Raw genomic sequence first — 18,953 nt, 5'->3', positions numbered from 1 at the left:
CGCCGGGCGCGGGGCACCACCCGGGCTCACACGCCCCCCCGTCCCCCTCCAGGACCCTCCGCCACCGCCCTGCCCACCCCACGCGCCACACCCGCCCCGCCCGCCCGCGCGCCGCCCACGCGCCCCCCCCTTGCCCCAACCTCACTCGACCAATGGGCGCGCGCGACGTTAGCGCGGCCGGACGGCGCCGGCGCACGCGCGCGGCCCGCCGGGAGGAGAGTGACGTCACCGCCGGTGCGTTGGAAGCGGCGGCGCCGCGGTGAGGACCGGGAGGGGTTGGGATCGGCTGGGATCAGCTGGGATCAGCACTCGGGGGGAAGGGGGGGACGGGAGCCGGGAGCCGGGAGCCCTGCGGCAAGGGGCCGGGGGCGCAGCGGTCTGGGGGTCATGAGCCCCGGGGGAAGGGTTCAGGAGATCCGGAATCTGGAGGTCAGGAGCCCGTGGTCCCAGGTCATGGGCTGTGGTGTGCGGGGGTCTGGGGTCACGGCATTCGGGAGTCTGGGATCTAGTCCGGTGGTCAGGGATTCCATGGTCCGGGGCTCAGAGGTTTTGGGGTCCCGGGCTCAGGAGTTTGGGGTCCAGGGCTCAAGGGTTCGGGGGTGAGGGGAGCTGGGGGATAGCGGTTCGGGGGGCTCGGAGTCTGGGGTCTCGCCCCACGGCCGGGGCTGTGAGAAGTTGTCTTGCCTTCCCTAGGGTGGGTCTCCTGGCGAGGGGAATGGCCCCTGCGCTCCAATCACCGTCCCGTCTGATGCAACCTGCTTCTTATCCCATTGTTCTTGTCCTGCCCGTGCTGCCTGCCTGGCGCGCGCTTCCTGCGGAGAAACCCCTCCGCGTCTTTGGAAGCCCTGGGCCCTGGCATTGCCATTCCTGGCTCTGCCTAGCTCCCCTTCCTTTTGCTGCTCCACTTTCTGCCTGCAGCCCTGCTCAGAGGCAGCCGTCACAGCAGCCCTGTGGCTGGGGACTGCCCTGGCTTTCTGGTTTTGGATAGGGTTCCAAGTGGTTTTGGTGGTATTATATTTTTTCTGGTTTTGTTTTTTAGACTGTGACGCCTGACACCTAGATGTGAAAGCCTTAGCGGTGCTAATGGAGACATGCAGTGGATGCCCACACTTCGACGGCATGAGCGGAGCTTTGGCTCAGGCGAGCCGGCCGGGCTGATCCTGGCCCAACTGATCCTGGCCCAGCCATGCCCTCTGTGACAGCCATGCCAGGCTGCATCTTCTCAGGGACCGAGGCACCTGGGCCGTGTCTGATCCAGAGATAACAGCAGCAGCCTGAGCTGGGACCAGACAGAGCTAAAGTTGCTGCAGCCGCACACGTGCACAGACACCAAGGCAGGGTTTGACTGCAAGTCCATTGCTCTGTCCTGTCAGCTCCTGTGGCTCCCTGAGCCCCCTGAGCTCTGCTGCTGATCTCCCTGTGAGCAGGGACACCTCTCCAGATCACTCCTCAGGGCTGAGAGACCCTTCATCAGCCTCTGATCTCTTCAGCAAGGTAAGGAGCATTATACTTTCAGCCTAAAAGTATATTGTGTGCTAGTGACGTTTATATACATCCAACTATTTGTTAAGTATTACAAGTGTGTTAAATAGTGGAGTGTTTGACAGCTCTGAATTACTAAATCGTCATTCAAGTCTTTGTTACATCACATTAATTATTTTTCAGTGATCGCTTAATCACCATCTGATTACTGTTTAATTTCTCTCAATCATTGATTATTTAGAATTTGATTATCATCTAATTATTAGCAAAATCTCTTTAGTTAACCCCTCAGCATAACTCCCTGTGACAGGAGGCTGTCCCTGTTGGCTGCACGGTGTGGGATTTGGCACTTTTCGGCCTCTGTGGAATAGCAGGATCTTGCATGCTTTCCATGCCAGAAAGTCTGGGGCTGTATAGCTTTTCCTCTCCTTCCTGCAGCTTTTGTGTTCTGGGTGGGACATGGCTCCTACGGCTCGGTCCCAGCAGCCCAGTGGGGAAACTGGCATGTAGGGACCATCAGTTGAGAGCCTGTTGAAGAAGTACTTGTGGACGGGTCATCACTGCAGGGCCCTGACAGCTGTTGACATTGCATGGGGAGACTCTGTCTGTAGGGACTGAGGGGCACCTCAAGGCAGTGCTGGTGTCTCTCCTTGTGTCTGTGCTCACATTGGGTGTCCTGTTCAGATGTCATGTCCAGAGGGACTGGATGCCCTGGCAGATGTGGATCTGCTTGACTTTCTCCTGAAGGATGATGCTTCCTGCCCTGAAATCCCAGAGGAGCAGAATGGTCTGCTGGAAGACTGGGTCCTGCCAACACCTGAAGTGAGTTCTCTGGGAGAAATCGCTACTGAGTTGAGGTTCAGGAGGTTTGTATCCTTGCTGAGTAAAAGCCGTTCCTCTGCAGCTCCTGGACAAGGAGATGGATGACTTCATCAGCTCATTGCTGAGCCCCTTAGAAGATGAACCAGGCGTGCTCGATTATTTGCCTGCCAGCAGTGACAGCAGCATTTCTGAGGATCAGCATCTGTCCCCTTGCCCTGGCAGCAGTTTTGCCAGCAGAGACATTGTGCAGGTTGATCACAACTATTCTCTCCATTGGCCTGTGCTGGAAAGCGTGAGGTCTGACGTGGCAGAAGGAGATGTTACTATTGAGCTGGGTGAGTTATGTGTGTAGTCTCTTTCTGTCCTGGATAGAGGCTGAAAAGTAGTCTCACGTGGAGGTTTTTTTGGGTGGGTACCCAACACTGGAGAGAGCCAAGTTCAGAGGCTTTCTGTTGCCATAAAATTGTGGTTAATTAGGTGCTGCCTCATTAAAGCCCAGTACCTGATTCTCCTTTTCTTCCCCAGGAACATGGGTGGGTTTGGACGGCACAAGCAAGGCACTGGAACAGGGCTCCGGTTCCCCCATTGCTGTTGATGTGGATTTTGAACCCCAGCTTGTGCCTGGAGCCGTTGTGCAGGTATTGACTGCCATGCCTGTGGTCCCCAGCCTTTGCTTTTGGTCACATCCCTCATCTTCTGGCTTGGCTCCTGTGAGGCATATCTCTGAGGGAAAGCATGATGCTACTTTGGGAGAGCTGATCTCAGTTCTATGTGTTTGCTACATGCCCTCCCTGCCCTTTACTTTGCATTCTCAGCATGTGTATTTTTGCTGTTTTCTAGTCTGATTTCCCAGAGCTGGTCCTGACAGAGGAGGAAAAGCAGCTTCTGGAGAAAGAAGGCGTTACATTACCAACGTGTCTGCCGCTGACCAAAGTGAGTCCTTGCTAGAGTCAAACAGACTTGGATCACTTGAGTATGTCAGCTAGTGCAGGGGGTTTGAGAACACAGGACAGTGTCTTGATGAGAATATTGGTGTCCAGGTGCTGTGTTCAGGGTACTGTCCATCAGGACTGGGTGTCCTTTTCCTCCTTTCAAGTCCGGGGGTGTCCATGTGCACAGCAACTTCTGCTTTGCTAGTCAGGTGGATAAAAGACCAATGAGACCTGCCTGCTGTGAGTCTCCACACTCATGACTGCTTGCAGGAGGCAGATACACCGCAAATACCTCCAACCCTGTTTTTTTCTGACTAGTGGCTTGTGAGCTACGTGTTTTTCATTTCCCTTTGGTCTGCTTCCCTTTTGCTGCACCTTGGAAGCTGCTGGCTGCATCAGCAGGCCAGAGTTTGCCTTGCAGTTCATTCGGTGGTGTGGGAGGGACAGAAGACACAAGGGTTCGGGTTGGACCTTGAGATGTGTGCGGGGTTTGGGTGGGTGGGATTGCCTGCACTCTGGGGTTGCTGTTGACAAGAAATGACCCTTACAGGCTGAAGAGCGAATTCTGAGAAAAGTGCGTCGTAAGATCCGGAACAAGCAGTCAGCTCAGGACAGTCGTCGCAGGAGGAAGATCTATGTGGATGGCCTGGAAAACAAGTATGGGCACACAGCAGTGTCATTCAACACTGAGGGGATACACAGGCTCTTTTAGGGATCCTTGGCAGAACAGTGATGGCACTAAATCGTGGTTTCAGTTACATTCTTTTTGAAATCTGATTTCTTACTATGTTATGTTTGGCACAGCACAGAGTTTGTGGTTTGGGATGGCACAGATTTTGTATGAGCAGAATCAATGTAATCAGTCTATAAGCATTGTAATACAGGGTTTATTGTACAACTTAACTTAAAATTTCTAGTCACCTACATTCTAATGCAAGTTTTCTAATCACCCGCACCCTCTGCAGATCGAGTCAAATCTAAATACATGGTTTTCTGCATCAATATAATGATCATAACAGACTCAAAAATAATATCAAAGAATATGAGTCACTCTCTTAGTCTTGGGAGGAAACAAGCTGTGGTAGAGGTGTCCCTGCCCAGAGGGATCTTGAATCTTGCTGTCCAGCAGCAGCTCCAGTCCCAGTTCCCCCTTAGAAGTTGCAATTGCTTGATTTTGTGGACAGTGCACTCTGTGCTGTTGTGCTTCTCTGCTCTGTGACAGGACTGGCTGGGTGCCTGGGATCTTCAAGGCTGATGAGGGAAGGGAGTAACAGGCCTAGTGCCCGAGAGCCTTGAGGTTGGCAGACAGAAAAAGAAGAAATCTATTTGGTTTGGTACTTGGTGCACAGGACCTTCAGGGCCTGATAACGATGGGATGGGAACAAATACATGACCTGCTTGGTCAGAGAAAGTTGCTCCCCTTGTACATGGCCTTAGTTGTGCTGACCACATTGCCAGGGCCAGGAGCAGGGGAAGCCCGTCACAAGCCACTGTGCTGTTCTGCTGCTGGGCTCTTGCCACCCTGGGCAGAAAGTGAGGCTGACCCTCTGGGGCAACAGCTCTCTGCAGAGGGTTCAGAACCTCAGGACATAACCTACCTGGCTCTCTTATGTTTGGATATGGCCCAGAGCTTGCTTTGTTCAAGGCAGGTGGCTGACCTGCCAGATCCAGTGCGTTTTCTGAGTCAGGCTAGTTTGCAGTACAGCCTGATGTCACAGATCTGCAGGGCTGATGTGTTGCTAGGAGGCAGCATCCTTAGGGTTTAGTCTGGTGCTTTTCTTCAGGAATGGCCAGGGCTTCACTTGGTATGAGGTGTCTCTCTCTGGGCTTTGCTACAGGTGGTATGAAGTAGAGACCAGTACCAATGTTGTCTGTCCCAGCCGCCCAAAGGTGGTGGCTGATTACCTGAGGAGAGATTCTGGTGAAGTCCCTGCTGTTAACTAACAAAACCTGTCTGTTTTACCCCATGCTGTTTGTCCTTCCTGGAAAGGGTGGCAGCCTGTACAGCTCAAAACCATGAACTGGAGAAGAAGGTGCAGCAGCTGCAGAAGCAGAACATGTGAGTTCTTGTCGGATGTGGCAGGAGATGTGGTGGGGAAGGCTGTTCGTCTACTCAGGACTGTGACCTGTCCCTGGCTGCAAAGGGTGGGGGGAGCCCTGCAGCTCTTGGCTCAGCTGCTGTGCTAACCTGCACTGCCTGCTCTCCTGCAGGTCACTGCTCAGGCAGTTGCGGAAGCTGCAGGCCTTGGTGAGACGATCCACCCCGAAAACCTTCAGAAGAAAAACCTGCACAATGGTAAGTGGTTTCAACCCCAGTGTCGGTGGAGGGGGGATTCTGATGTCCTTACAAGTTTGGGAGAGATGTGTTTGTTGCAGCCAATGATGCCTATCCATCTGAGATCTGTGCCGATCTTTCTATTTCCAGATCGTGTTTCTGTCCTTCTGCCTCATTCTCTCCCCCAGCATCCGCTCACCTGGGAGCATAGAGCCACAGCTGCAACCCAAAGGTGAGTGCCCAGATGGGGACTGAGGTGTGGATTCAGGTGAAGCGCTGCCCTCCAGGTCACAGCACCTTCCTCAGAGATGGCCTGAACTCTGAGGCACCTCCAACTCAGCAGCCCCTTGCCTGGGGCGGCCACTAGGTTTGGCTTACATGTCTCACCTAAGCTGTGAACTCTATCTCAGCCCTGTTGCAGAGGGCTGCCTGGGAGCAGGGCCCTGGGCCAGGGGCGGTGCAAGGACTGGGGAGATCTGGTCCCTCTTGGAGCACAAGTTGTGCTTGTACCTGGCAGCTGTGCAGCAGCTCCCCGCCTCCCCTGGGAGGAGGAAGCCCTAGTTGAACAGTTTTTCCTTGCTCCTGGGCTTTGTGGTGGCTCTGTGTTTGGAGCTGGAGGGTTGGAGGCTGGAAATGACAGACCTGGCTCTACCTGTCTTACAGTGCTGTCACGGCAGATCCGCGAGTTCCCGAACCAGGGAGCACCTGATGTGCAACAGGATACTGAGCTGGAGGGCTTCAGCCTAGAGCATGGGGACTCCTCACTGTTGGGCAATCTCAATCAGTCATGGGAAGAGGGGCAGAGTCCACTTGACCCTGATCTCATACCTTTCAACAGTAGCTCATCTTCTGATCCCCCGGCAGCAGCAGGCTCCGAGCTGGGCCCGCCCCAGAGCGACCCTTTGCCGGCAGCGGTGCTGGTGCCGTGGAAAGCCAAGGGTCAGGAGTGGGTGGAACACCCTGACAGAGTTCTCATCCAGCAGCACCATGCCAACGAGATGTGACCACTGCTGCCTCCTTGGGGTGATGCTGGGCACCCCACAGGGCAGGGACAGAGCTGCATTAACATCTATCCAAGCAGTTTCTTCTGAATACTCTCCAGATTGGCAGCACCTCAGAGGGTTTACCAGGGAAGAATCATTCTGACACCATAGCAGGACTCCATCTGAGACAGGACAGGAAATTCTGGAAACTTCACTATGGCTGCTGATGTTACTTGCAGCCTGGAGTGTATCTGGTGGCTTGTGGGGATGGGCTGTGGTGTGGAGGGTGAAGGAAGTCGGGCCTGAGGCGCCTGTGCTTAGTCTGACCGGATGCAGTTCATGGTGGAGGCCACTGCCCTGCTTCTTCCCTGCTCAGGTGGAAATGAACAGGCGCCTCTTTACTGTGTGGTGGCTGCATGCATCTGTCTTACCTCCCTTCCCCTTAATCCTGCAGTGTTGCCTGATTTCTAGGTAGTGAGACCTGACCTTCAGTGCCCTCACAGGGGGTGGTCCTGCCTGCCACTGCGACAGACCCCGTGTGTCGCCTGTTCCTGCTAGCTTTTGAGCCATGGCCACAGCTCCCAGCCTGGCTAGAGAAGGTAATGTGGAGTCCTTCCTGAGCCATGTGTGCTGTTTGCCGACTGTAAGGGCTGAGCCTTTCATCTCCTGCAGGCTTCTGGGCCTCAGGGAGCTGGCATACCTTGAGCCAGACTGCTGAGGCAGCATGGACAGAGAGCAGCAGCGATGCTTGCTCTTGAAGGCTTTCCTGGCCACAGGATGGTTTCAAAGCCATGTCCTCGTGTGCCCAAGCCTTGCTGTGCTGGCTGGTGATGCAGTGAACTGGTTCTGGTTGCTCCCCAGGGCTGAGCAGAAACACTTTGAGCTGGTGAACGGTATCTTTCCTGAAGTGCAGCTTAGTGGTACCTGTAGATCAATCTCCTTATCCAACTTCAGGACATTTCATAGAGTCATATAGAATGGTTTGGGCTGGAAGAGACCTGTAAAGGTCATCTAGTCGAGTTCCCCCTGCAATAAGCAGGGACATCTACTGGATCACAATAATAATAATAGCTTCCTTATTAATAAAGTCTAAATAAATACTAATGGTGTGTGACTGTGTCCTCTGTTTGTTTTGGTAAGGTGCTGGACTGCTGGGTGAAGGCTGAGGACTGCATCTTGGGCTGGGGGCCTTGTGGGAGGAACCCAAGGGAGGCTGGGGTGATCACTATCGCAGTCTGTGCGGGGGGAATGCGTGCTGCTTTCCCTTCCCGTGCCTGTGCAGAGGGGCTTGTTGATGGTTTGCAGGGTTGTTGCTCTGCTCTCACCCCTCTTCAAGGGTACAAAAACACTCTTGGAGAAAAGTGTGTGCGGTGAGCACCTCGTGCCCACTGTGCACGCCCGAGCCCGCAGCGCCGAGGAAGCAGCAGCTTCCCCGATAAGGAAGCGTGGGGAGCCGGTGCTGGTGTCATCCCCCGCCACTGCTTTCGTAACGGGGAGCTGCACAATTGCAGGAAGTGGAGCAGGGCCAGGGTGCTGCAACAACCCTGTCCCCTCGGCTGCTTGGGGCCACCAGGAGGGCTCTGCCTGCTGCGGGGTTGCTAAATCTGGGCTGAGTCCTGGATCTGGTTGGGATTGCTGGGTCCACGGGAGGCACTAGCAGACCCTGAGGTCAGGCTGTGGAGCCCAGTGTGGGGTTTGGGGGCATGGGATCCCCCAAGGCTGGGGGTGAAGGAAGCTCCACACTTGCAGCCCCCTCGGGAAGCAGAGTGCTTGTGCTGGCAAACGAGATATAGAGCTTAATGTTGTGTCTCTACCTGGGGAGGAGAGACTCACCCAGGGGTCTGTCTCAGGACAGGCAGGGTCCCAACAGTGTCAGGTCACGGTTTGGTACTCTGCCTGGGGCTGGCAGCCCTCAAGTATCTCCAGGGAATCACTAACCCTTTTATTCCCAGGAGCTGTGCATGGGATCAGGAAGGTTTAGGGCCCCATCCTCACTTTAGTTTCATTTTTTGCAGTTCAAGGCCAGGGTGAGTAATGCCACTGGTGTCACATGTAGTCCCTGCCCCAGCACTAATCAGTATTGAATGAGTCATCGGAAGTAATACATGGTGCTGTTGCCAGTGAAGTAGGGAGCAGCCTCTGGAGCTGATGTTTGCCTGGGGGTGATGCAGTCAGTACAGCTCTCTGCATCAGTCAGGCTTGCTTGGTCGAGTATCAGGAAGGGAGATAGCTCTGGGAGAGAGGGCAGGGAGCCAGGAGCTGGGAGTTTTAGGGATGACTGCTCCATGGTCTCAGCCCATGATGACTGAGGTCCGGTATTTTTCATTGCTTTTCCACAGTGAGCAGCTCTGAGCTTGTGAGAGGAAGGAAGCCCAGCCTGGACCTCATGCCTTGGGTTAAAGGGCAGCGATGATAAAAGTGCCCGTAATGAGCTTTTCATCCAAGGATCTTGTTACATCAAGTAGAGGAGCAGGAGGCACCTGGTATTCCTGCCACCCTCCTCCTCCTTGCTGCAGATCCTCTATCTTTTTTCCTTGCATGCTGCAGGGATCAGAGCATAGACTGTGTGTGCATCAGCGCTGTACATGCACACACATAGCCCTGCTCTGCTTTAGGTCAGTGTCATGGTCCCTGCTTACCTTCCCTGCTGTGTTCCCTCTGTTATGCCCAAGGTCAGCCTGTATCTCACTCATGTCCTGGCAGGTGCCTGTCTGCATTGTGAGAGCACACTGATAGACTGGAAACATGAGCCCTTCAGAGCAAAATATTCCTCTCAGCCCTTGGCACGTCCCGTATGGGTGTTGCCAAGTGGTTCTTTTTCGCTTGGTGACTCCTCGAGTGTCAGTCATGCCACCTCATTTCCACAGTAGTTTTATATTGAAAACTGTGAAAACATGAAATGAAATTTGCCTCCTATTGCCGAGGAAGGCCTGGGCTGTGTAGTGAATATAAAACACTTCCTGATCATGGCTTTAAAGGAGTCAGGTTTCTCCCCTATTTTAAATGAATCAGGGTTTCTCACAGAGGTGGGAATTTCAGTCAATAGCAGAAATAAGACATATCCTTCTTTTCACAGGAAATCTAAACCCTGTGTCAGCATCAATACTATTTTTATCCACTAGCACCAGCTGCTGGATATTGGTGGAAACAGAAAAACTCGCAGAAATATGTAAACTGGTTAAAAAAGCAAATGGTAATACAGCAATGGAGCCACCACCTCCCTCCAGCTCCCACAGCTGGGCATCTCAGCCTTGAGTCTGTTGAAGCCCCAGGTCCCAACATAACCAGGGAGTTATGCTGGGACCATTTTGGCAAGATGTCCAAGGCAGAAGGAAGAGAAGTCGAGTTGTGTTTCCCCAAAGGAACCCAGCCAGCGTCAGATGCACCCTTCTTCCCCTCTCATTCCCTGGTTATGCTTGGACATCAGGGTCTTGACTGGAGACCCCCACCTGTGCATTGCTCAGAGGGCACAGCCGTGCCAAGGGGTCTCCTGGGGCAGGGCATTTGGAAGCTTTCCCCAGCCCCGGAATGGGAGGGCAGTTGGCAGCCGGCCACCGCTGCGCATCCGCCGGGGCTGGGAGCGGGAGGCTGCCGGCTCTGCAAAAGCCATTTGCAACCGCCCCGTGCGTTCGGGCACCCGAGAAACTTCCTCTGCTCTGCTCACATGGGGAAGGCTCTGCCTGGAGCCTGCCCTGCAGCCCTGGGACGTGCTGGCCACAGCAGCACGCCGAGGCTGTGCCTTATCCCGCTGCCTGGTCACAGCCCGGTTTGTTCCCCATCGCTGGGGACATCTGGGAGTGACCCCGAGGAGCGTGTTACTCACAGCACAGCAGCAGGTTTGCAGGCACAGTACTGCTGCACACCGGCAGGGAGGGGACGTGTGACAGCCCCCATCCCCGGGGACCCTGCTGCCCTCAGCCGTGCGACACGAAGGGAAGGGGGGGGTGGCTGTGGGGCGAGACAAAGCCCACAGGTTTGAGGCAAGGTAGAACACAGAGCCAAGCCCTGCATACCCACAGAAACCCTTTACTTTGCATGTTTATTTTGAACTTGCCTGAGAAAGCGTGAACTTGTGGGCTGAGAGCTGCTCAAGTGCAGCAGAGTCTGCCTGTGAGAAAAACTGACTCCTTGCAGTACTGAGCCTCCTGGATTTCCCCACTTGCAGTTATTTTATCCGTGTGAAAATGCTGGTGCCAACCCTGCGGAAAACAGCAAATCACTGTGCTCACCCAGATGGGGTCACCTCTGCTGAGAAGGGTACAGAGGAGAAACCCAAGGGAAGGGTTGCGTTGACCACAGGGTGCTGGTTGAGTGAGGTACTCCAGGCTCCAACAGCCTGCAGCCGAGGCTGCACCAGGTGCTGGCACCTTTTCCTCTTCTCCTGCTCTTGAGAGTCGAAGGAGACTCTCCTGGGTGGGGAGACCTGCTGTGGCCAGACTCTATCCTGGGGTCACCCTCCCTGAGGCACATCTGGCATGCAGGGGAATGTTACAGGGATGCTCCTTAGCCCCCGCTCAGCACCAGTGACAAACCCATTTAACCCTCCTGGTCCTGCCATGCTTCATCCCAGGGTATTTCTCCCTTCTCCAGCCTGGGGTGCAGGAGAGCTTGGCACAGCAGTGGCTGGGACCCAGCACTCACCAGGTGGCTTTCCAGTTCTCAACAGGACTGTTGGTTGCCTCTCGCCGGAGCCACAGGGCATGCAGGATCTCCTCCCCATTGCTGCCCACGTAGCACTGGCCCAGAAAGACGGTTGTCTGGGCTGTCTCTGACTCTGGAAGGATTTGAAGCTGCATGAGTCAGGCACTGAGACATAAGGCCGTCGCTCTGTGTCCCACTGGCATCCCTGCTGACGGGTGACGGCCCCCTTCCCACCTACCTTCGAGCCGCCAGTGCACGGTGAAGGAGAAGATGGGCTGGGGGACTAGCCCCGCATCTTGCTGGGACCCCTCCAGTGGCAAGGTGAGGATTTCAGAGTCACCAGTGGCAGATCCCGGCAGGTAGGAACCAGAGAATCTGCCGTCCTTGCCGAGGGTGGACACGACCATCCGGCAGCTGGTGTCGCTCTGCCATGACCCGGAGAGGAGGCACTGCAAGGACAGCATGAGGCTTGGGGTGCCTGGGCAGGCAGGGGACATCCTGCTCCCAGCCCACCACCCTAGCTCTTCCCAGGAATGCCTGCAGCACTGGGTGACATGCCACAGACCCGGTGTGCCACTGGCATCGCCCCCTCAGTGTGAGTACCACACCTTAGCACTGGCTGCCTTCAGCCCAGGTGCTGCTTGGTGTGGTTTGATGCAAAGAGAGCAGGTCCCCCTCATGCTAGATCAGCAGGTGCACTGCTTTCCTTGCATGCTTGGTGGGAAAACAGGAATTCTCTAGGGCATGGCTCTGTTTGCCTGTTTCTGGAGGATTCCCACAGTGAGGGTCACCCCTGTAGGAGTGGTCCCTCTCTCCCAACCTCACCGCAGCTTCCCTCAGTGCTGCATAGTGCTGGTCCCACCAGCTCCAGCAGCCCGGCCCTGGCTCCCTCTTGAGTTCTGCAGCCCCAGCAGCATCTTGGGGGTCTAGCAGGGTGCCAGTGCCCTGTCCCCACCGTCACCCATCCCCATACCTTCCTCTCTGCAGGGGCAACAGGTGCTGCCAGGGCCAGGGTGAGGATCAGGGCAAAGGCACTGCTCTCCATGGCCACACGGCTGCTGAGGGCCCGGCACAGCTCCCCCCAGCGCTGCAGCCCGGCCCCCTTTATAGGGCTGTAACCGGAGCCCCACCAGCACCAGGCTGGCAGCTGCGGAGTGAGTGGCCTGATGTCAGGCTGCCCGGGACAGGCAGGGAGGTGAGGAGGTCTGCATGACCTGGTCAGTGCTGGAGGAACGCGGGGATGAGCACGGTTTGCAGAGGGGTGGGTGCACAGGCGTTTCATGAGGCACTTATAGCAGCCTGGAAAAGGCCAATACCTTCCATGGGTATCCACCTCCTGTGCATGCAGGATGTAAATTGTCACCTGTTCAAACATTCACCCCCTTCCTGCTTTGCTGGTGCCACTGCCAGAACAGGGCGTCACCCAGGTGGTGCCTGGCAGGGGCCAGCTGCAGCAGCTGGCAGCGCTGCACAGGAGGGAAGACTCACCTTGACTTCTGCTCTAGCAGCAATAACATTTCCCCAGCATATTCTGCATGTCAGCTGCTGATTACAATGCTTTTGCTTTTACTTTACTGGGAGTTAGAGGAAGAAGTAACCACAGTGAGATACTGAGGTATCTCACATCTAGTGTGTTTGCTTAATGCACACAGCATGATAACCAGCATTGTATTCACACCTTTTCCCTGTATTTGCTGTTCTAAAGGGCCTTGGATGTACAAAATGCAGCTTGCACTGCCCCTGTGTTCCTGAGCCATGTCTTTGCTCTCTGTGATGCCTGGAGCAACCATGGGGCTGTAGGCAACTGAAAATTCAGGTGGAATTCAGCAGCATCACTCTGTGCTCTTTCCAGGTCAGCAGTATTTTAGGCACTGGATGGCAGCGGGGCTGCAGTGTGCATACCGGGGTGGGGGGGAGTCCCCCCAGTGGAGTGGCATCTCTCAGTGCCCACCATGAGCCCTGGTGCACCCTGGCACCCTGCTGCTGCTGCTCAGCACATCTCCCTCTCATCCAGATAGCCCCAGAGGCTAGGGAAAACACCTCTCTCCTAACACACCCCTCCTCCTTGTTGCCTTTTTCTGTCCCATACTCACGGGCTTATCACAGGGGCCTGAGAAATCACCCAGGCGTTCCCTTGCTCTTGCCCTGGATGCCACATTCTATTCTGTTGGCCTGACACCAATCTCTGCCTTTCTGCACTCTTTGGCAGGGACAAGCTGCCCTGTTAGGGGTGCCAGGGAAGTGGCAGGCACCCCTCTACGTCATGGCACCGTGCTCTGGCCTTGCTGGGGCTGAGCCAGGCTCAACAGAATACTGCTGTCAACCCCAGGGCTGGAATATTTTTGTAACGCTTCTGCAAGAGGTTTCCTCTTCACCCACGGATCTGCCAAAACCTTCATGTCGAAAAGAGCTGACTAAGTTTGACAAGTGTCTGCAGAGGCAAATAGAGCAGCCCTGCCAAAATGCAGTGGCAGAGAAGGGTAAAATCCCTGGGTGTAACCCACAAGGATGGGATGGGATGGGATGGGATGGGATGGGATGGGATGGGATGGGATGGGATGGGATGGGATGGGATGGGATGGGATGGGATGGGATGGGGGCTTTAATTTGTGCACATTTTACATGGGGTGCCATATAGCACAAAGGAAGCACTGAACCAATATCTCACCTCTACTGATACTCTGCATCACCCAACCCTACGGAGCACAGAGGTACTGGAAAGGGTCTGGTGGGGGTGGATATGAGGCAGTGCATGGAAATCAGCTGGATTCAGGATGCTGCTGCCAGCTCTGCCACCATCAAGCAGGTAGGGAGTGATGACATAGGGTGGAAGTTTGGGTTAAATAAGATGGGAAATGAACCCAAGGGGCTGGATGAGTGGGATCAGGGAGAGATGTGGATGTCCCTGGGGAAGGGCAATGGTGAGCCCTCACCTCAGCAGGGGTATCCATGGGAACAGAAAGGGTAGCAAGGGCAGATTTATAAAAAAGGCAATCACACTGGATGATTTTTGAGTTTTATTTTCCTCTGAGAGGTAGGTTTTGCTTGCCTTGTTGGAGGGGCCAGGCTGCAGCCAGATCATCCCATCATGGGGTTGGTGAAGACACATCCTCACAGGATGGGGACAAGCTCGGCAGGATCTTTCCTTTTGTGGTGCGTTTTCGTATGAAAACATTTCTGCCCACCCTGTGAGAAGTTGAGAGTTCTCCATGGGATGACCCACAGACACTGCCCACTCAGAGCTGCCAGTGCCATTTAGGTGTCCCTAAATGCCCCCCAGCTTTCCTCAAGCAGCTGCCAGGTGTCCCTGGGCAGGGCAAGCCCTTTGCCAGGACACAGTGGCATCCCTGCTGCCAACCTGCACTGGGGGGCTCCCAGGGGTGGTCCCCCCTTGCTCAGAGGGCTGCTCATCCTCAAGGGTCCTGGAGAGGGCCCCTCTGTGGGACTGCTGCACCCCATGTCCCCACACTACCTCGTGGCTTTCCAGTCCTCCTTGAGGGATCCGACAGCTTCGCGCAGCAGCCACATGGTGGTCAGTGTTTCCTTTCCACCCGAATCCACGAAGCACTGCCCCGCGAAGGCAGTGGTGGCATCTGGGAGGAAGAGTTTATTGGGAGATCTGTGGGGAAACCAGCTGCTTCCCCTTCCCCACTGTCGACTCAGAGGCAGCTGTGTTCCCACTCTAATGGCCACACATCCACCAAACCCACGCAGTGGGGGAGGGGTTCCTACCTTTCCCCTGTGACTCCCTCAGACAAGGCAAGATCTGCATCACCTAATGGGGTCTGAACCCCCTGTGGGCACCCCGAGGTGTCCGGTTGGGATGGGGGTGAAGATGATGGGTGAGGAGAGGCTGCACTGTGCGAGCTCAGAATTGCCCCTTAGCCCCACACTGGGCAGGCACTGCTTAGCTGTGTCAAAACATCACCCAGCAGAATTCCTGGCAAAAGGGAATTCCTGCTAGCTGTCTACGTGGCTCTCAGTGACACTGCTGTACCATCTCCAGGTGTTCCAGTACTTACTAGAGAACTTGTCCCAGCGCACGGTGAAGGCAAAGGTGGGCCAGCCCCCCTCACCAGGCTGCTGCTGGATGCCCTTCAGGGGAGAGATGTGGGCACAGCCACCAGAGAGAGTGACCCGTGTGAGGTATTTTCCCTGGAAGTCCCCGTTGTCCCTCAGTGCCGAAATCTCCATCAGTGAGTCCTGCTCGTTCCTCCACAGCCCGATGAGCCGGCACTGAAGTGATAGAGCCACACCCTCTCAGTCCCCACACACGGCACAGAGGGGGACCCCATCCCTTCTGCTGCCCCAAAGCTGGAGCCACAAGCCCTGCTGCGGTTGCAGATGCAGTGCATGGCTCTCCCTGACCTCGGTTTGAGGAAATGCTCCCCCAGGGGGCTCCTGGATGCTGAGTGAGTGGTGGAGCAAAGCCAGTATTTCTCAGCCTGCTGGCAAGCACGGTGTGCTCACACAGACCCCGTGAGAGGGAGTGCCCTGTCTGCTGTACCCCTGGGCACAGACCCCATGGGAGGGGTGCCCAGGGCACGGTACACCCGGGTACAGACCCTGTGGAAAGCAATTCCCTGTGCACTGTACCCCTGGGCACAGACCATGTGGGAAGGGATGGTCCCATGCATGGTTCCCCAGGCACCTATCCTATGGGAGGGGATGTCCCGTGCATGGTGTCCTAGACACGTATCCCATGAGAGAGGATGCTCCATGCATAGTGTCCTGGACACACAACCTGTGGGACAGGGTGCCCCAGGACAAATATCCTATGGGAGGGGTTGTCCTGTGCATGGTGCCCTAGACATGTGTCCCATGAGAGAGGATGCTCCATACATGGTGCCCCAGACACAGACCCCACGGGAAGGGGAGGGAATGCCCTGTGGGAGTAAAGCTTCCTGGAGGCGATACCAAGTGGCAAGGGGTGACCCGGAGATACCCTGCCCACTGCCTGGACGAGGTGCTTGCAAAGCTCTCCTGCTTGTCCAAGCCTAAATTGGCACTCAAGGGAGAACCCCTGGCTGCTCAGGCTGTGTCCCAGAGCCACATCTGCCACACTCCCATTTTCACCCCTGTCCATACCTTCCTCTCCGCAGGGGCAACGTGTGCTGCCACGGCCAGAGTGAGGACCAGGATGAAAGTGCCCCTCTCCATGGCTGCGGGGCTGTGAAGTGCCTGGCACAGCTTCCTCCGGTGCCCTGCATCCCAGTCCCCTTTATAGGGCTGTAACCAGAGCCCAGGCGGCAGCGGGCTGGCAGCCGCGGGGCGAGTGGCCTGATGTCAGCATGCCCAGGCCAGGTAAGGAGAGAGGGGGAGGAGGTCTGCGTGACCTGGGGATGAGCACGGCTACTCAGAGAGGTGAGGACAGAGGGATGATTTACATATCCACTACCCAAGAGGATCTGCCAACCCGTTCCTTGCTCAGAGTTGGAGTCCTGGAAGCGGGCACGGCCTGACACTGCCCCGCTGCCACTGACCCAGTGCTGCCACCCAACATCGGGCTGCAGCAAGCACAGTCTGACCAGCTCTGCTCCGCTGCACTGAAGGGTGGTGTGTCTGCCCACAGGGACACATCCCCGTGACCATCCCCTCCTGCATTATAAATGTCTGCTACTGTTTCTAAGGTGTTTTTCCTCCTGGCCGCTCTGGGCTTTCCCTGGGTCTGGGAGCTGTGACTGTGACTGCAGCAGGAACTGTTGAATGAATCCCCCTCCTAAGTGCAGAAGGGCTTTTCTGGAAGATATGTAGATGTTGAAATTTGCTTGTCCTATGGGAGGGGATGCCCTGTGCATGGTGGCTCCGCAGGCACCGTGGAAGGTGATGCCACATCCACAGTGCTCTGAGGCTGGGCAGGATCCTGTCTGAGCCCTCCCACAGGGCCCCTAATGGTATGAGACTGTGCTGGGAATGTACAGGTGGCCAGGGGTGCTCAAAATGCCTGGCCTTTGCACAGGGACACAGTGCAGACACATCCTCTAAGATATCACTCCAGACAGGTGAATGTGTCGCTGCCCATGCTGCAGGGGAAGAGAGAGGTGGCATCTGGCTGCATCCAGGTCAGGAGAGACTTCTGTGACCCCTGTCCAGTACAGGGGATGAGATCTGCCTTCAGCATTCTTCTCATCTTTCCTGGGCTTAAAGACAGGAGGAAGGCTGCTCTCGTCCTCCTCTGGGAGCAGGATCTGGCAATACCTATATTCAAATTGTGCTTTGATTTTAATTTAAAAAGTATAGACCTGCCTTCAGCTCCCATCCCAGGGACTTTTTCCAAAAGTCCATGGGGTCCTGGCACCACTCTCCCTTTCTTGCTGCCCAGTTGGCTCCCAGCACTCACCTTCAGGGCTTGGTGCTCCCCTGTGGGCTCCATACAGCACCTGTGGGCACAGCCCCAGCACAGAGTAGGGACAGAGAAGTGCCCTGTCACCCAACCACTGGCTTTCCAGTCATCCTCTGCCTGTCAGGCTCATCTTGCATGATTCATGTGCTGTTCAGTATTTCCTTTCTGTCCTCATCCATGAAGCATTGGCCCACGGAGGCGGAGTCTACAGTTTGTGAAAGGGTGGGATAAGAGGGTGCTGGGGTGGGGCTGCCCCTCTTAGCAAACAGCTTGCCTGTTTGTCAATGGGAAAAGGCTGCTTGTAGGTGGGTGATGTTTCCCTCCTCAGCCTCCTGTCCTGCTGACACTGGGGGCATGGCATTGAACAGGCATGGGATATGCAGGGCTGGTGGGATGAGCCCAGCTGAGACTGCACCCAGTTCTGCCCCACCCTCATCCTCGGCAGGACCTGACAGAGGTGGGGACCAGGAGGTGCCACCAGCCACACAGATCCAGTGTTGGGGATGGGTGAGCCCTGGGGACACCACAATAAGGCAGGTGACCATCAAGGACACCATAAGGCAGGGTAGGAAGTTCTAGGGACACTGTAGAGAGAGGGGAGGGCTTGTGACACTAAAGGGAAAGGCAGAGGATCAAATAGGATACTGCAGGGAAGTTCAGAAGAGCATCAGAGACATCACAGGAAGGGCAGGGAAACTCTCTGGACATCACAGTGGAGAGCAGGGGAGCTCTGGGGACACAAGACAAAGGCTGAGAAAGGAGAAACACCTGAAAAGCTCCAGCTAACAGTGAAGCAGAAGGTGGATTGGCCCTCCTGTTTCGTCTCGTATCGTCTGCATTGGTGACACCCAGACCTCATTTGTGGTGGCTGTCACAGCTGTGTGGTAGGAGCTGGTGAAGTTGCTGTTTCCGTTCATGGCTGAGATGGCTTGTTGGAGCCCAGGTCACTGACCCAGTGCCCAGTCAGGGTACACTGGAGCAGAGGGGACTCAGCACTGGTGCTGCAGCACAGCCTGGGTGTGGGCAGGGTGGCAGGAGTGAGTAACTCAATGAGCCATAGAGGGGAATCTGGACCAACTGCAGATTCCTCATCCACCCAAGGGGTTATGCTGCAAAGTAGGATGAGCTCAGCTGTGAGTTGGGTAGGCAGCACACATGTGGAAGGGTGCCCTGATTCTAAATGATCCCCAGGAAAAATTGAGAACATGGTCAAGGAGCTCCTCCATCTTCTCAGGATGACTGTCTGTGCTTGTCAAGGCTGCAGCTGGAACTGGGCCATGGAGAGAGGCGGAGAGAGCAGAGCATGACGTGCAGTTCTGAGCAGAGGACCATGCAGAAATGGTGGAGGGGATGGGAGCTATGTGTCCTTGAGTGACCTGGGAACTCTCTGCCTCCATCTGCTTAAGTGGCACAACAGCTGCACTGAGACAGATGTTGGTCAGCAAGATGTTCAGTGTTGAGACATTTGCAAACGG

At 55.6% G+C, this 18,953-nt stretch overlaps 3 protein-coding genes across 3 annotated transcripts; 1 reads left to right on the top strand and 2 right to left on the bottom strand.

Moving 5' to 3' along the window:
* The first annotated feature begins 154 nt into the window (after window positions 1-154).
* Window positions 155-7,598, top strand: CREB3 (cAMP responsive element binding protein 3). The gene is made up of 11 exons (XM_064642534.1): window positions 155-259; window positions 1,040-1,494; window positions 2,167-2,304; window positions 2,387-2,639; window positions 2,830-2,942; window positions 3,145-3,237; window positions 3,787-3,893; window positions 5,227-5,295; window positions 5,448-5,532; window positions 5,662-5,743; window positions 6,175-7,598. Exons 3-11 carry the CDS (start codon window positions 2,167-2,169, stop codon window positions 6,513-6,515), a joined length of 1,281 nt encoding a protein of 426 aa, XP_064498604.1. The 5' UTR covers window positions 155-259; window positions 1,040-1,494; the 3' UTR covers window positions 6,516-7,598.
* Window positions 7,599-11,123: 3,525 nt separating this feature from the next.
* Window positions 11,124-11,654, bottom strand: LOC135407031 (avidin-like). The gene is made up of 2 exons (XM_064641703.1): window positions 11,374-11,654; window positions 11,124-11,268 (listed from the first exon to the last, which is right to left on the bottom strand). Exons 1-2 carry the CDS (start codon window positions 11,630-11,632, stop codon window positions 11,132-11,134), a joined length of 396 nt encoding a protein of 131 aa, XP_064497773.1. The 5' UTR covers window positions 11,633-11,654; the 3' UTR covers window positions 11,124-11,131.
* A 2,485-nt stretch (window positions 11,655-14,139) lies between these two features.
* On the bottom strand, window positions 14,140-16,340 carry LOC135407030 (avidin-like). The gene is made up of 4 exons (XM_064641702.1): window positions 16,224-16,340; window positions 15,158-15,371; window positions 14,608-14,728; window positions 14,140-14,321 (listed from the first exon to the last, which is right to left on the bottom strand). The coding sequence occupies exons 1-4, from the start codon at window positions 16,293-16,295 to the stop codon at window positions 14,222-14,224; spliced, it is 507 nt and encodes a 168-aa protein (XP_064497772.1). The 5' UTR covers window positions 16,296-16,340; the 3' UTR covers window positions 14,140-14,221.
* Window positions 16,341-18,953: the final 2,613 nt, after the last annotated feature.

This window comes from Pseudopipra pipra, chromosome Z (assembly GCF_036250125.1).
Source record: "Pseudopipra pipra isolate bDixPip1 chromosome Z, bDixPip1.hap1, whole genome shotgun sequence".
NCBI classification, from domain to species: domain Eukaryota; kingdom Metazoa; phylum Chordata; class Aves; order Passeriformes; family Pipridae; genus Pseudopipra; species Pseudopipra pipra.
This window is presented reverse-complemented; position numbering and strand designations above follow the sequence as displayed.

Excerpts from the sequence above, each read along its gene's own strand:
- CREB3 (XM_064642534.1), top strand. The coding sequence starts at position 2,167 with ATGTCATGTCCAGAGGGACTGGATGCCCTGGCAGATGTGGATCTGCTT. Across the intron at positions 5,296-5,447 it reads CAGCTGCAGAAGCAGAACAT|GTCACTGCTCAGGCAGTTGC; the intron begins GTGAGTTCTTGT and ends GCTCTCCTGCAG. Across the intron at positions 5,744-6,174 it reads GCCACAGCTGCAACCCAAAG|TGCTGTCACGGCAGATCCGC; the intron begins GTGAGTGCCCAG and ends CCTGTCTTACAG.
- LOC135407031 (XM_064641703.1), bottom strand. The coding sequence starts at position 11,632 with ATGTCCCCTGCCTGCCCAGGCACCCCAAGCCTCATGCTGTCCTTGCAG. Across the intron at positions 11,269-11,373 it reads CGTGCACTGGCGGCTCGAAG|AGTCAGAGACAGCCCAGACA; the intron begins GTAGGTGGGAAG and ends AAATCCTTCCAG.
- LOC135407030 (XM_064641702.1), bottom strand. The coding sequence starts at position 16,295 with ATGGAGAGGGGCACTTTCATCCTGGTCCTCACTCTGGCCGTGGCAGCA. Across the intron at positions 15,372-16,223 it reads TTGCCCCTGCGGAGAGGAAG|TGCCGGCTCATCGGGCTGTG; the intron begins GTATGGACAGGG and ends CTATCACTTCAG. Across the intron at positions 14,729-15,157 it reads GCGCTGGGACAAGTTCTCTA|ATGCCACCACTGCCTTCGCG; the intron begins GTAAGTACTGGA and ends TCTTCCTCCCAG.